Source organism: Pteropus vampyrus, unplaced genomic scaffold (genome assembly GCF_000151845.1).
Source record: "Pteropus vampyrus isolate Shadow unplaced genomic scaffold, Pvam_2.0 Scaffold95, whole genome shotgun sequence".
NCBI classification, from domain to species: domain Eukaryota; kingdom Metazoa; phylum Chordata; class Mammalia; order Chiroptera; family Pteropodidae; genus Pteropus; species Pteropus vampyrus.
This window is the reverse complement of record NW_011888876.1, coordinates 2,993,175-3,009,917: the sequence shown is the minus strand read 5'-3', so window position 1 is coordinate 3,009,917 and position 16,743 is coordinate 2,993,175. Positions and strand designations below refer to the sequence as shown.

The 16,743-nt window shown below is 47.5% G+C and overlaps 1 protein-coding gene across 8 annotated transcripts in view; it reads left to right on the top strand.

Annotated features, from left to right (window-relative positions):
• The window catches only part of MVB12B (multivesicular body subunit 12B), a 159,198-nt gene that overhangs the window by 38,182 nt on the left and 104,273 nt on the right, over window positions 1–16,743 (top strand). For 7 of the 8 annotated variants that reach the window (XM_023533057.1, XM_023533063.1, XM_023533062.1 and 4 more), the window contains exons 3-5: window positions 3,573–3,680; window positions 8,282–8,429; window positions 15,712–15,841. In XM_023533057.1, the coding sequence (XP_023388825.1) occupies window positions 3,573–3,680; window positions 8,282–8,429; window positions 15,712–15,841 (386 nt within the window). The remainder of the gene's footprint in view (window positions 1–3,572; window positions 3,681–8,281; window positions 8,430–15,711; window positions 15,842–16,743) is intronic. The other variant, XM_023533059.1, reaches the window with a different exon arrangement.

Sequence of the window (16,743 nt, the reverse complement as noted above, 5' to 3'; positions counted from 1 at the left end):
GTGAGAGCGTGTGCGCATGTGAAGCCTGTGGCAGACACTCTGCAGGCACTGCATCGGCGGCAGCAGTGGTCATACTCTAGTCATTGGGAAAACAAGGACAAACAAGATAATCAAAAAAATTGGCCTGGTTGTTGAAATGAGTAAGTGGCCTCGCAGAGTGCTCATTTGGAAGGGGATTCACTTAGCTCAAGGTATGAAATCTTGGAAATTTTATTTTAAAAAATTCTACCTACCTGACAGGGGCAGCTAGCAGGGACTGTGGCCTTTCACACCTTGCTCTTCATTGAATGGCTGATGACTTCATTCCTTCTGAGAGTTTTGACGGAGCCCATATGCATCACGCACTCTGCCTCGTGCAGGGGCTAAGCTGTGATCAGAGCAGGCGTCATCCTTGTGGATAATTGGGGCAGGTGAACGTTAATCGCACAGGATGGTCATGTGTGTTCAAAGACCAGATTTAGTCCCAGAGATGGGGAAGGAACCCCAGGAGGCCAGAGGTTGGAGCTGAGTCCTGCCATGGCAGTTAAAGACTTTTAGAATCCTGATGTCACATGACATCATTTTCAATATTTGGATTGATGTATGTCCCCATTTTTAGACATATCAGCGCTGGCTGTGCGGTTGCTCCCTGGGTGCACTGGGGCAGGCACTTGGCATGCGCATCATCTCACCCCACAGTGCCCTAGGTAGGAGCCCCCCCTGCCCCCTCCACTTCCCATCTCAGGACTTGGACTGGTTGCTGGGTTCACGCGGTCAGAGTTTAGATGTGAACTTCTGCAGAGGTGCCGCGTGCAGATACCTGCCTCACCTAATTTATCTTGTGTCCTTAGTTCGTCTTAGCTCATCGGACTTGGAATGGGAAGCGTTTAGGTTAGTAAACACCTTTATGTGACTGGATTGGAGAGAAGCTTCTGGGTACATCGCATTGCCACTTGAAAGACAAGGCTGGGAATGCCCTGCCTTGTGACACCAAGGCCACTTCCCTAGTGTTGCTGATGAGACGGGACCAGGGGCCTTCTCACTTCCCCTCCTGTTCATGGAGCCGTGGCCCCTGCGTGGCTCCAGCTCCTGTGGTCCAGGCTTCCGGCACGTCTGCATTCTGCTCAGATGTGCGCGTGCGCGCACACACGCACTCACATTCCTTCGCCCCCTCCCCCCCACCTCTTGGCTAGGGTTGGAGGGCATTACAAGCTTTTACTTCATTGCAAATGATTTGTGGCCTCAGGGCAAAGCTGGGCCTATGGTTGTCCCTTTATAATGCTTCTCAGACTTGGGAGTGGAGACTGTAATTGCCAGGACAGAGAAAGGGCACTGGGGGGGACGGTGTGAGGGGGGAGTCCGTGAGTGGGGGCTGTGGGGCGGGGGGCCCGTGGGTGGGGGGGCGTGAGGAAGGGCAGGCCGCTGCCCTCAGCATCCCTGCACTGGCCTCTCTATCACGTCAGGGTGTCTTCTCAGGAAAAGGACAATCCTAGCAGAGGGGAGCGGAGGGTATCGTCGTTTTCAAACGCTGGGAACAGTAGCCTTGACTTAGGGTACAAGCTGCCTCTCGGTGGAATTTCCAGGTTCCAGGAGAGCCCTTCTCCGTTCTTCTCCGGTGGAAGGTTAAAGACACAGCGTCCTCCCTCTGAGGCCCCCCAGCCTGAGCTTCCGCAGACGGCAAGTGCTCTGCAGACTATGTTTTCTTAATGTATCAAAAATAATGCATTTATTACAGAGAAACTATACAGGTTTCCTGTTTCTTTGTTCTTACAGCATTTTTTTATTCTCTCATTTTAGTGATTCTGAAATTGGGATGCATCTTAAAATAGATTGGACATTTTGATATGATACTATTTCTTTTGATTTCCTGAAGTGGTGTACTTTAAATCCATAGTGATTCCCAAATGACTACATCCTAGAATTGAGGAAGTACAGTATAAGTAGAGTTTGGGGAACAAAACGTGGAATCTGTGGCAGAAAACAAACAAAAGGGACCCTTTGTGGTGGAGAGTTGGGGCCATTGCCTTAAATCTCACGTTTTCCAAGAAACTTTACATATGACCGTTATGGACAAAAAAATGCTGACGAGGACTAATTCCGTTCCAGCGTGTTTCTTTCTGTGTGGGTGACATACTTGTAGCAAACAGTTCCTAAAATTATCCTCATACCATTCCTCCAGATTTCAAGTCAGACATATCTGCACATTTAACAGAAGGAGCTTTCTTCTCCCTTTGTTATATTTGCTAATTTATAATTGTTGGGTTTGTGGGGAAAAGCATCTTTCTTTTGGCGGTTGGCCTGTGGGTTTTTCTGAGGCAGCCTCAGGGAACGTGGCCGTGGGGGGCCCCGGGAATGTCCTGGGGGAGCCACCCCGCACGTCCCCGGCCTGTGCATGTGGCAGGCCGTTGGCTCTGTGAGCACGTGCATGGGGTGCGGCTGAGTCCAGGCCGTGTTTTGTGTAAAGAATGGAGGTGCTTTCGGCAGCGTGTCAGCATGGCCGGGAGCTTGTCAGATGAAGGGCTGCATCCCAGAGTCTGCACCTCACAGGGGTGACTCAGGAGACGGCAGAGAGCAGGTGCGGAGGACCCCTTCAGAGTTCATCCCGCGCAGTGCTGCCCCCTCAGCCTTTCCGATGTCCCCGCTCAGGGCGCCCGCCAAGGTGCGGAAGGCTGATTCATCCCCCGATGCGGCTCTGGCAGCGCTGTGGTGTTGGCTGCTGAGTGAGAAGGCAGAGCAAGCCCTGACTCGGTTCACAGAGAGGTCTGGGAAAAACGAGAGGAACGCCGCCCTCATCCCGCATTTCCCTTCTCTCCAGGCTCACCGCAAACTCTCTCCCGCAACGCAACGCGCGGCTTTGCGCTGAGCCCCCGCCCCGCAGCCAGCACACGGGTCCTTTAAGACTCAAGTCTAGGCTGGCTTCATCCTTGAACACTTCTTAGAGGAAAATTTCTGTAGCTGTACATGGGAAAATGGCTTCTTAGTGAGACTGTAAACAAGGAACTGGATGTTTTTTTATTTTCCTATCATGGTCCGGTTTCCGACCTTGAATGTCACTTTCAGGGGTTGTACCAAGAAGACACAGTAAGGAGCAAATTTTCCTGATACCTGCCCCCGGTCCCCAGTAGAGTCCTATTGACTGAAGCCCCCTGGCTGGCCCAGGGTCCTGGAGCAGGAGGCCATGTGTCAGTCTCTCCACAGGCAGCGACCCTCTCAGGTGGCATTTCACACCACATTGGACTTTTATCTGCACCCCATACCGTCCCCTGAGTAGGTGGTAATGAGCCACCGAATGTGCTGACTTCTCCAGTCCCTCCTTGGTCCATTACAACAAAAGTTGCTCTTTCCTCATTAGAACCATTTTTGTCAGAGTGTCTTTAATCAATGGCTTCCCCAGGGACAATATTTTTAGAAGTTGTATTTTTCACACTCTCCCTTTTCCCCTTTTGGAAAATCTTTTCCCAGGGCCCAGTGAAATGAACTAATGAGATGCCATGAGAGTTCGGGCCAGTGTTAATTGGCAGGAAGCTGCTCATGCACACCTCCGGTTCCGTCCTGCCTTACCTGTGGTCCTTCTCCCTGTCTCTCCGGTGCAGGTTGCCCAGACAGCAGATGGTGTGGATGCTGACCTCTGGAAAGACGGCTTATTTAAATCCAAGGTGACCAGATACCTGTGTTTCACAAGATCATTTTCCAAAGAAAATGTAAGTCCAGTAGCGCTTTACCACGTGCTGAACGAGCACCAGCCATTTATGTTCCTGTTGAAAATTTCCTCATTTTTTTTTTTGTTTGTTTGTTTGTTGTGGCGGTGGTTTATTTTTATTGCTATATTAATTTATCTGTGGTTTTAGTGGACTGGGTCGCATCAGCAGCTAGTGCTGTGTTTCATCTATTAACAGTATTATTAACCACATACCCAAGTGTACAGTGAATTTCATTAAAATGCGTGCGCAGAAGGAAACCAGGAAATTTCTCTCCCAGGCTCAGATGCCTACCTCCCCTCCAAGTAACAAATCACAGGTAGCGGTGACTTGGGGACTTTCCCGTGGGGCTGGGATGAAAGCTGACGGGCAAGTGGAGGCATCAAAGATGCTGCATGGTCACTCCTTACCACAGATACGGCCTTTCCAGAATGACCGGCTTCCTCCCCGAGTCTCTGTGTGACCTCTGACATGTCATTGTTTCTGCAGGTAGGCATCCACATGTGCAGACTGCTTTTTAGTATGCCGTTTTTAATGCTTGGGCCCATAAATTAGGAAATTTTAAAGATACCTCCTGAGGCTTTTCCAATAGTGTTTTAACAGGTGGCTTAGAAAAAAGGGAACTAGCTTTCCTGAGCATCCACCCCATGTGAGGCCTGCTCAGGCACCCTGCAGATAACACCTCTTCCATCCTGAGACAGACTCTTGGAGTATTAGCTCCTTTCCTGAGGTCAGACAGTTTTTGTGCTTGTCCAAGGTCACCTGTCTTCCCTAGCCTCAAATGAGGGAGCAGTCAGATTGTCATTTTCAGGGGTGGCAATTTATTCTTGGCCTAAATGTTATAATCTTTTTCTAAAGCAAAGTTTTTTTGAAATATTTTTATCAATTTTATTATAACGGTAATATATATGTTCACGGTTTAAAAAGCAAAAAGCAACTTCAGACATCCTCATTGAGAAGCACAAAAGGGGAAAAGGAACAGCCTTTCTCCCCGTCACCCCCCCCAACCCTGTGGCCCTGTCACGGGGCCCTTGTGTGTCCCGCCAGCGTGTCCTGGGTGTGGACAGTCGTAAGGCTCTCTGGCCATCACTCTCTTCCACCAGCCGTTCCTGTGTTTGTTGCAAAGTCTTTGTTAGGAAAATTATTTCTCACATATTTGGGACTGGAGAAGAAGACCTTGCTTTAATTCCTGTCCCCCCCCCCCCATTATGAGAGTAACATGCTTGTAAAGTGCAGGGTTTCTAACGGCATAGGGACAGTCCTGGCACTAGACATTGGAAATCTTTTGCACACAGGCCCGAAGGCGGCAGCCGAGTCTGTAACGAGTGTGAGCAGGTCCCTGGTCTGAAGGCCGGGTTGACTTCACAGACGTGCGCTCATGGCGTTTGGGGCAGTCCCCCCGTCACCCCCCTCCTCTCCCCCTGTGTCCACAGCTGCACGGTGCACTCCGCGCCCCTTTGTCCCTGCAGTTTACCGAAACCCTTTTTTGAAACTATGTATGTTTTTAGTTTTCGTCACCTCTGTTCTGTCTGCTGGCCCGCACGTTCACGGCTGCTCAGGGCTGGAAGGACGAACTCCCGAGGATTCGAACTGCTCATATTCACACCCTCGCTCTGCTCAGTGGCTTCGCGGTGTCATTGCTGATATCGGCTGAGCCTTCACCTGTCCTGACTGAAGAGGCTTTATTTCAAAACTGTGCCCTCAAAGGACAGCCACGACCTCTTTGATCGTTTTCAATGTGTTTTTGCTGTGTTTCCCCCGAAGGCTGTGGGTTATTGGTATTCTAGGCCAGAAGAGTCCCCGACCCCTCGGTGTGGGAACAGTGACAAGTCTAAAAATGACAGAGAGAGGTCACTGGGGCTTGTTAGTTTGGGGCGTCATAGGTAAACGTATTATAGAAAATGCACTGACTTAGTCCACATTTGTTGAACATTAGAGAGATGTTTATTGACTGTCTACTTTGTGTGTCTTAGTCCATGGGGGCCAGGCGTGGCGGGGGGTGGGGTGCAGTGAGGGGTGTAAGATGAGGAAGAAGGTAGTGGGGGAGCCCCCGCCTCTCCTGTGAAGCAGTATACGGAATAGGTGCATTTCGTTTTCCGGGGGCCCCTTGTCAGCCCAGGAACAGAGCAGGAGCGAGGCATATTTCAGGCTGCCGCAGCCGGTCTGTGCTGGCCCTGCTCTCAGAGCCAAGACTTTGCAGAGCATAATTTTTTACAGCTGTAAAGGAGGGATGTGGGATCTCCAGACTGGACAGATTCTTAATTAGGTGACTTGAGACTCCCAGTGTAGGAGTTTGGGGAGACTCCTTTGAAACCTAAATTTCTTTTCCCCAATAACGCAGTTAATACAGAAACCTGGCTTTGGAGTGACATTGCTTCCTGGGGAAGGATCGAGATTAATTGCACTTTTCATGCCCTGTACTTTCTGCATTACCTGTAATAATAATGTATATAGATTAGGTAGGGAGGATATTAAACAGAAGGATTTATGAACATTTGAATATTAAGTTGGTTATCTGTGGCTACCTTAAATGCAAGGTTGTCAAAAATAATTACAGTATACTAGCAAATACTGGCTACCAGAGACAATATAAACACCCTGAGTCAGTGCATATTGGGCTTTTGGCATGAATCATTTGCTCAACAAGGATTGGGAATACGTTCTTCATATTTATGAGGAGGAAATGAAAGGGAGCACGGGATGGGGGTTGGGAGAGGAACTCACAAAATTAATGGTGTCGCAGACCTGCTGCATGAAACCCAGTGTGGTGGCGGCCATGTGCCCAGGGCCCCCCTGGACCGCAGGAAGTCCCGAAGGCACAGCCCCCCGCTCTGTAGGCACGGGAGGGTTTTCTGATGCGTTTTTTAAACGGCCTCATGGCTGACGTTCTGGTTTTACGATCGGGGACGTGTAGAGTGTGGAGGGCGAGGTCGCTAACTGGTTTGCAGTTGACTTCCGTAAAACCCAAGCTGTCACGCAGAAGACGTTCGAGAAGGATATTGATGAATGCCCATCTATCTCCGGGGCAGGGAAACCTACCCAGCTGCTAATTTCTCAATGCAGAAAGCGGTGATGACATGGAGACGCAACTGCCATGAAAAAAAATTATGATGGATTAGATGAGGCGACTCTGAAAGCCGCCGATGTTTGCGAGTCAGCGTAACCGCTCAGACCCTCCCCGCACGGTCAGAGATTTATTCCCCACCCGTGAGGGTCCAGCCTTCCGCTTGCTGTGCTGCACTGTGCTCCATTTTCCCGAGGCCCAGCCGCCTGGGGTGTAACGGTACCGCATCGTCGGCAGACACGACGGTTCCGAGAGACAGGATCGGTTTTGCAACCACGGCGCCGCAGCCGCGCCGGCCGCAGTTCCCGCGCGGCACGGTCACCCTCACAGTCGGGTCCCAAAGAATTTATTTCATTTGCGCACGTTTGGTTTATAGTGTATTTATCAGATACACCTTTAACGTTTTTATCGAGACAGTTTAGATTTGTCATCCAGCGGGGAAGGGCTGACCTCCGATGACGCACAGACGCGGAGGCGGAGGCGGAGGCCCTTCTCTGAGCAAGACAGAAACAAGGCCTGAAGAGTGAGCGCGGAGGCCACGGTGACCGGGAGCACAGATCGAGGGAGCGGAGCGTGTGCTCAGGCTGGGCTTCTGGGGAAGAGGGGCTTCTGGGAAATGGGCACGCAAAGAGCATCGCTAGGATCCTAGCCGGAGAGACTTGGGATCGGAAGCCATAAGTCTTCCCTTAACTGGCTCTAACTAGAGAGGGGGAAGCAAGCTGCAGATCACGGTGAAGACCGTAATGAACTCTCCGAGGCGGCCCCACATATTTAAGTTGTAGGGTAGATATCTTTTGAGCTCGTTTACACTCCGAAATGCGGGCGCCGAGTGCCAGTGTGTTTGCGGAGAATTCTCTCTCGCAATTAGAGTGGCGCGTGCCATCTTTGGAAGATATTTCTGCAGTGGTTTCAGAAATTGCGCACTGTGGACCCCATATACCACCCCTAAATAGAGGCTTTAAGAGGCTCTGGTGCATGTCATTTTAGAAGATGTGTAATACTGACGCAGTAGGGCTTTTCACTCTATTTGTTTATGATTCTTGGGATTTCACGAGAATGTATCTAGCAACAGAAATGCGTGTCGACGTGCAGACTGGCAATCACTTAGGAATGTGATTGGTTCTCTGTTAGGTTTATATGCAGCTCTGTCCCCAACAGTACTACCCCAGGAATTTGCTCTTTATAAAATCTGCCGGGCCCAAGAGCTGATGCTCCAGGCTGAGTGGCAGCCTCCTTGGGACCTGTGCAGAGCTGCCTTCTGCTGGGTTATGTCTCAAGCATCTCCTGGGTTGCTTGTCTGCCTAACCAAGGCCACATCTGAGTGAGTGGCTTTGAGGTTCTGCAGATGAAACTCCTTCCCGAGGGCCACTGAGTCCCTGTGTAACCGCTGGGGAACGTTAAGTGGCACCTACTTTAATTAACCTGCTGTCGTAAAGCTGTAAGAGTCATTGTGTTAAATATGCATCTCGAAGCCAAAATGGCAAACCCACCACAGGCGTGTTCAGATTAATAGTCTGTATCTCTTTTCTTTCTTCCCAAGAGTCATCTAGGGAACGTGTTAGTGGATATGAAGCTCATTGACATCAAGGACACTCTGCCTGTAGGCTTCATCCCAATTCAGGAGACGGTGGACACACGTGAGTCATCCTTTAGTGCCACTCATCACAATGAGAGTTTCCTTCCTCCAGGTATATTTTTAGATATTTTTTATGTGCATTTTTCTTTGGAAACATTTTAAGAGTCTTTACCGCATGCCCATGAATAAACCCTGCAGCTCTTGATGTGTGTCTGACTCGGTTCTCCAAGGAGTTTACAGTGTTCTCGTTAGCGCCATGTAAGTGAGCAGGATGTCCTTTTCTGTTAGAATGGGGCTCCCTGCAGAATCGGCCACTTAGGAACGGACGGACAAAGACACCGGAGCTAGTTTTCCTCAGTGCAGCCTCTGGTATTGCGAAGCCAAGCTTGGCACGAGACCCAGCAGCAAAGGGAAAAATAAATCAAGAGATGCCCAGGGAATACGAGTGCAGTGATGTCCCCCGTTTTGGAGTCTTGGAGCTCACAAGAATAGCCAGAACCAGAGAGACTGCATGCTAGGAAACACAGGATTCGTTCTGAGCGAGTGCTCTGAGCCCTGCGTAGAACCAGGCAGAAGCGAGTCGCTGATGAATCGGAAGCTTCTTCGGGGTCCCGGGGTGCTTTCAAGCCCTTGTCATGCACGCCAGTCATTAAATAGTGCTGGGAAGCCTAGGGATATTTGAGCCTCCCCATTTTGATGTAATACCACTTAGCTTGTTTTATTTTTAATTACTCTGACCAACTTTAGGATTCCCACAACAGTGAAGCAGTGAATAAAAAACAAACACAGAGAATCCTTTCTTTGTGACACACGATTTATTTATGAAATTCCGTGTCTCATTCTGTGTCAGACATACTTTATGTTTCCACCATTTTTTGATGTTTTCTTGCTAACGTTTTATATAGACCAGACCTTCCATATTTATACAGACTCCACGTAGCAGTTATTTAGTGAAACAAATAGATTCCATTATAGCATGTTTTTATTTTTCTCAGAAGTCTCTTCACTTTTGGACATTTTGTTTTTACTTGTTATTATTTTTACTTGTTATTATTACTTGTTATTATTTTACTTGTTTTCACTTGTATTAGCTAATAATTATAATAGCTGATATTTAGCATGTTTTTACTCTATGCCAACTTCTGTGATGCTTTACTTACCTGATCTCTTCAGATCTTTAGAAGACTCCTGCTCATAGATGGGTTTTATTAAACCCATTGTACATGTGAAATAATGAAGCACAGTAACTACTTAGGGCTTAAAGAACTTATCCAAGGCCACACACATCTCGAAGTAGGGGACTAACGAGAATACGCACACCAGTCCGACACCAGCCACACTTTTAACCACCGTGTCACTCTGTAAGAAGCAGGTGTTTAAGCACCTTTTACAAATAGTTCGTATCATGTATTTGTATATCGGGTTCTTTTGGTGACTGCTTTGTTGAGAGGTAATTCACCTGTCATACAGTTTACCCATTCAAAGCCTGCCATTCAGTGGCTCTGAGTTTATTCACGGAGCTGTGCAGCCACCACCACAGTCAATTTCGGAACATTTCGTCACCCTCCGAGAAACCTCTCTCCCTGTTCCAGGCACTTTCCATCTCTCCCCAACCCTCACGTTTTCACCCTTGCCAGCCCTGGGCACTCACTGATGTGCTTCCTACGTAGATCTGCCTATCTGGGATGTTTCATGCAATAGAATCATACAGTATGTGGTCTTTTTGATTGGTTTCTTTCACTTAGCATAACATTTTCAGGGTTCATTCGTGTTGCAGTATGTCTCAGGACTTCATTGCTTTTTATTGACAAATAATAATCCACGTATATGGGCATACCACATTGTGCTTATCCATTCAGTTGATGGATATTTGGGTCGTTTCTGCTTTCGGCTGTTGTGAATAATGCCGCTGGGAACATTCAAGTACAAATTTCTGTGTGGACAAAGGTTTTCATAACTCTTGGGTACATACCTAGGCATGGAATTGCTGAGTCACATGGTAACTCTTTATTGAGGAACCACCACACTGTTTTTCAAAGTAGCAGTACCATTTTACATTTCCACCAACAGTGTATGAGGCTTACAATTTCTCTCCATCTTCACCGACACTTGTTATTGTCATTCCTTTTCATCCGGCCATCTTAGTGAGTGTTGCGTGATCACTCATTGTGGGTTTGATTTGCATTTCCCCGATGGCAAATGATATTGAGCATCTTTCCGTTGGCCATTTGTGTATCTTCTCTGGAGAAATGTCTATTGTTATCCTTTGCCATATTAATTTAGGTTGTCTTTTCAACATTGAGTGGTAAGAATGTTTTAATACACAGTTGACCATTGAACAATATGGGTTTAAATTGCAGAGGTCCACTTATACATGGATTTTTTTCAATAAATAGTATACGTGTACTTTCTCTTCCCTATGATTTTCTCAATATTTTGTTTTCTCTAACCTATTGTAAGAATACAATATATAATACATATGGCATACAAAATATTTGTTAATCAGCTGTTTATTGCTATCTGCGAGGGTTTCAGTCAACGGGCGGGCTATTTGTAGTTAAGTTTTGGGGGAGTCAAAAGCTATTTGTGGATTTTCAACTGTGCAGGGGGTTGGCCCCCCAACCCACGTCATTCAAGGGTCAACTACTTTGAAAACGTAAATTCTTTATTAATTATATGATTTGCACAATTTTCTCCCATCTGTGTGTTTTCACTTTCTTGATATCCTTTTAAAATATAAAGGGTTTTTATTTGTCAGAGTTTTATTTATCTATTTTTTTTTTCCTTTGTTGCTTATGATTTTGGTGACATACCTAAGAAACCACTGCCTAATCCAAGGTCACCAAGATTTGTGGCTCTGTTTTCTTCTAGGAGATTGGTAGTTTTAGCTCTTACATTTATATCTTCGATCCATTCTGAGTGAATTTCTGTCTGTGGTGTGAAATAAGGATGCGACTTTCTTGTCCTGCATGTGACTGCCCAGTTGGATACCCATTCTTGCCCCCACAGAACTGTGGCGTCATCCTCACTGAAAGTCAGTTCACCATAGATGTGAGAATTGGTTTCTGGACTCTGCGTTCTCTTTCATCGATCTGTATGTCTTTTCTTGTTGTCAGTATCTCAGTCTTGATTACTGTAGCTTTGTAGCAGGTTTTGAAACCAAGAAGTATGAGTCTTCCAACTTCGTTGTTCTTTTTCAAGACGATTTTGGCTATTCTGGGTCCCTTGAATTTCTTATTCTTTTTCTGGGTCCCTTGAATTTCCATACGAATTTCAGAATTTGTGCGTTTCTGCAAAGAAGTCAGCTGGGGTTTTGATAGCAATGGTGTTGAATCTGTAGATCAGCTTGGTTATGTGTAGACTTTGGATGAGTTCCTTGCGATAAGTTACCAGGTACTTGAGGCTGCTGGGTAATAGGTCCTCTGCGGTCTGCCTCCAACCTCCCTCTACACACATACTCCTCACCTTCAAGCTCCCTATCCTCTACCCAAAAGGAGCCCTCCGCAGACTCCTTTTTTTTTCCGAATCTACATATTTGCTTTATTGTCTTCTCTGCCTGAAAACCCTTTCCCTCAATGCTGAATGTCCACACCCCGTATCTCTCAAGTTCTCCCACCTGCATCAGACACATCCCAGTTTGAATCAAGCTCTCCTTCCTCTCCACAGTCAGTTAAGATTGATGAGTGGCTAGCAGGCACTGCAGGCTGTGGGATATAAAGATGACTAAGATACTGGCCCTTGCCTCAAGGACCTTAGTCTATGGGTGACCTGGACCTGAGAACAAGGAATTGCGTTACAGTGTAATTGGACAGGGCTGTGATCGGTCAGAGGCCCCCCTCTTTATTGCTTTTTATTTCACCTGGCACAGCACACATTGTCTGGAAGGGACGGAGGGGAGTGAGCACATGCACGTCACAGCGGTGGGAAGTCCACGGGAGTGGCCGATTCTGCCTCTGAATTCCGTTAGGACAAACTGCGGCTTGGCAAGTTGGAGAACTTGTGCTCTGGAGTGAGTCTCACCTGATACTGAGTCTGGCTCTGCTACTTCCAGCTGTAGGACTTCACCGTCCTGGGCCTTGGTTTCCTCATCTGTAAAAAGGGATTGGGGGAAATATTATTCATCTCATCTCATAATGCTGCTTTTAGCTTGCATTTTAACCATGTATGTGGTTTCTTCATGTCTTTATTACTTATCTTTGAGGGCAAGATCCATGTTTAATTCATCTGTGAATCACCTAAGGTGCCCATCGTACACAGTGCCTTGCTCAGAGGCTGGGCCCAATAACAATAAGCTTTATTACTCTCTGTTGCCAAATTAACTTCCAGGAATATCAGTTCACAGTGCTACTAATGATACAGGCTCGTACCTGCTTTCCACAGGCCTGCCAGCGTGGGTTTTAAATTTTTTATTTGGTTTTGCTATCTTAATTTTATTTAATTTCCACTTCATTATTTATTAGCAAGACTGAACATTTTCACGAATGTTTGCTGGCCACTTTTATTTATTCTTAAAAGACTTATCTGCTTGAGAACTAAAATTGCTTGTAGACTTGTGTTTATTTCCCATTTTTCTCCAGCGTTTTTCTTAGTCTTAAAATTTGCATTGGTGTTCATTTTTGACAACTCATTGACTGATAATGTCTTTATAGTGATACACTATAGAGACACTAAGCATTTCCCATTCTGCATTTTTCTCTCAATTTGTCAAACCACTTAAGTGAGGCGGCCCAGAGCTGATTCCTGTTGGGGTCATGTCCAGCTGCTGTGGGGTGACCCCACATAGTAATTCTGGGTGGGAAGCCACTCCTCGCAACTAGGGGTGTAATGGTTGCTGCCCTGTGGACGTTGTGAGATCGTCCTGGCATCTCCAGCGTGTATCTTATCACACAAGGAGGGTGGGTTTTGGGTAGCCTGTTTATTTTGGGTCATACAGTCATTTTCTGGAGCCTTTTACCCAGGGGACAGGTGAGCACAAGCTGACCAGATAAACCTGTGGTCAGCTCTGTGCAGTTTGAGTGCATTTAAGGCCCTCATTTTGTAGAGTCAGCCAAAAGATGAGACTTCTGTCATTAATTTAAAATAGTTTGTTGTAATCCACAGAGTACTTAAAAACTGGAGAACTGTTTCAGTAAAGTGCTTTGTCCTTTCTCTGTATTCATTAACATGGCTGAACACTTTTCTGTTGACTCTGCATAATATGTTTACTTAAAATCAGGCCTGTCTTAGCCTATGTAATTAGTGGCTCCATCTCTGAGAGTTTGCCGTAGACGGGAGGAATGGAGCAAAGAGCAGCCTGGCAAAAGCAAGTAAAGTACCTGCATTTTCTTTTACTTTGAGGACAGATCTCACTTTCTTCACACTTGCCAAGGCCCGATCTGATCAGCTAATAGTTTTCAAAGGGGAAGGGTTGCTCCAGACGCTTTCCCGCAGGACACTACCCCGCCTCGTTGGGTACAGCATTTAGGGTCTGGCTTCGGGATGTTATTACTCATAGCTTGTGGGTCTGCTCTCGCCCTCAGTTTCCTCGCTTAGGAAGAGAACCCACACAATTTCTGAGTTTCCGCCTGGCTCTTTTAAAACCAACCCCCCACCCCGGTCCCCAACGACAATACAATACCGCGAGTCTGCCCTCCCCTTGGTAAAATCAGTTCCAAAAACAGGACCACCCTTTCCTCCCCATGCTGCTCCCTGCTTTAAATGTCCTTATTTCAAGAACCGAGGGTTCTTGAACGTGAGTGCCCAGCTCTGACATACAGGGTGTGCTGGAGGCTTACTTGTAAAGATGATAAGAGTATCCAATAGAGAACATTCTTTATTGAGCACTTCCTGGGTGCCAGGCGTCGGGCCAAGTGTAGCACGTGTGTGATCCCGTTTCATCCCCTCTACGTCCCCGTTTCATTAACTTCCTTTTACGGGTAATGGAACCGAGGCTAAGAGAAATTCAGGTCGTAGTGCCGGAAAATGGCAGAGGTGGGATTTTAACTCAGATCTGTCTGACTCATGTATTGAGACACGGCCGTTGATTAAATCTCATGTTTAAAAACCACAAAAGAACAAATACCTGGTTGGTCACCACTGGAGGTTGCTAGGGAACCGACTCATCACTCTAAGACTTGATAAATAAAAGAGTCATGCACTCGTTTTTTTTCTATACAAGCATATTGCAGAGAGCTCAAGTAGTTAAGAAGAAAAGTTATTTTTTATGTAGAAGCATTCCAGCTAATAAATGTAGAAGGAATGATGGATTTAGAAAATCACCACTTTGAAAACTTCAGTGAAATTATGAACCGATGCAGCAGTCATCAGGGGGAAGAAAACACCACCCAGGGAATCGTCGTTGGGGACTTTACAGCTGAGGCACCAGGCTCACACCACGGGAAGCCCAGCTGGATGGCATGCCTCACGGTGTGATGCCACGGGATGTACATGCGCCACCTGCGAAGTGCTCTCACCTGAAGAAATCGAACGTGCGCCTGCATAGAGCCTTGAGCTGTAACTGCCAGTTTACAGGAAGTACAGGGGAACCACCCAGTTTCTTCAACCTACCGGGGCCCGGGGGCCAAGGGGGGGGTTTTTTCCAAATTAAAGGGGCTTTCGGGGGCTTACCGGCCAATTTCGGCCAACCAACAGTTAAAGGACGCTTTTGAGATGTTGGAGAAAACTTGAGTCTAGACTGTCTATTGGATGAAATTAAGAAATCGTTGTTCATTTTGTTAGGAATGAGAATAGCATAGTGATCACGTTAAAAAAAAAAAAAAAGTCACTGCTACAGATGCCTACTGAGATATCCATGGGTGAGAAGTCGCGGCGGTGGAAATTCATTTTAAATTCTCCAGCAAGACCAAAGGTGATGGGAGGGACGAAAGCAGCCTGTCCATTTTTGACAGTGTTGAAACTGGATGACCGGAACATGTGGATTCACTTACTATTCTCTCTACGTTGGGGAAATGTTAGAAAATTTCTACAGTAAAAGGGAAAAAAGCCCACGTGGTAAAACGTTAATACTCAGGGTCTCTCTGCGCGTGTGTCTGACGGCCGGTGCAGGGAGCAGGCTGTTTGTGGTTGTGGCTTCTAGAAGCCAGCCCCACGGTTTATTCCAAACTGTTTCTTCTTGCAGAAGTGGACGTACCCCTGGGAGCCCCTTCTCGGCAGGGGCTGTCTGGGGTCAGGTCGTGAACGCAGAGCAGGGTGACTGATGCCCAGTCTGCAGTCACAGCCTGTCCACTGCGGCCCTGTGGAGGGCAGGGGGGGTAGAACCCAGCCCTCCTGTCAGGCCACTTGGATGACCGGTCGCTTCTGCTGACAGGAAGAGTATGTGACAGGAGACGTGGTACTCGGAATAGAGATGTTGGCATTTCTGGAAGATTCATACCTTTTCTTGCTCTTTCCTTCAGAGGAAGTCGCATTTAGAAAGAAGAGGCTGTGCATTAAATTCATCCCACGAGATTCGACCGAAGCTGCAATTTGTGACATTCGGATCATGGGCCGGACCAAGCAGGCCCCTCCTCAGTACACGTTTATTGGGTAAGTCTCAGTAACACAGACGGCTTCTTTCTGTCAAGAGCGCTCACGTCACTTCTGGGGATGTAGCCCTGAGGCCACCCATGAGATTCTTGGCCTTCTGGGCAGAGGAGAAGAGTGGGTGAGCAGTGGGGATGGACATGGCGCCCGGGGAGCAGAAAGCAGCCCCACGAGGAGGAGGCGGGGTGGGGGGAGTTGGCAGGACCTTGTAGCACACGAGAGTGGTTTGGGTTTTATGCCAGGTGCACTGGGAAGCCCTTGGGGGAAAAAACGTATTAAAAGACCACGTGATAATTTGGGGGACAGTTTTTTTGGCCTGAGGTTCATCTTCTCTGATGAACAGAGGCGTGCCGAGGCCTGGGCCCACAGTGGGTTATTCACCTGGCGGCCCTGGTACTGGGCACGGGCCTGGCTCTGAAGCCGCGTCATAGATACTAAATACAAGGAATAGGATTTCAGTCTGGGCTTTTTGGGTTGTAAGTGACAGGAAACCCAACCCGGGCTGGCTTAAGCCAAGGGAAGGATTTGTTGGCTGACATAACAGCAGAATTCAGGGGCAGATTGGCTTCAGGTGCGGCCAGAAGTAGTCACTGAGAGGAAGTCACTAGGATCTAGGCCCCCACCCCCAATACTTTGCTCTGATTCCTCACAGGGGACCCAGTTCTTGGACGTGTTCTCCCCTAGTGGAGGAATGGTGGTGCTGTTGGTTCACCTACTTTTCCTCCAGGTTCAAGTCCCAAGGCAAAGAGCAAGCAAGTCTGTGTTCCTGGAAGTTCTAGGATTCTGTCTCATTGGCCTTGATTGAGCTCACTGGGGTTCCGTGTACCCTGAACCCAGCACTGCTACCTGGAAAATGTTCTCTCTTTCAGTCCTGAGCTGGAAGCGGGGCCAGTGCCATTGGAACT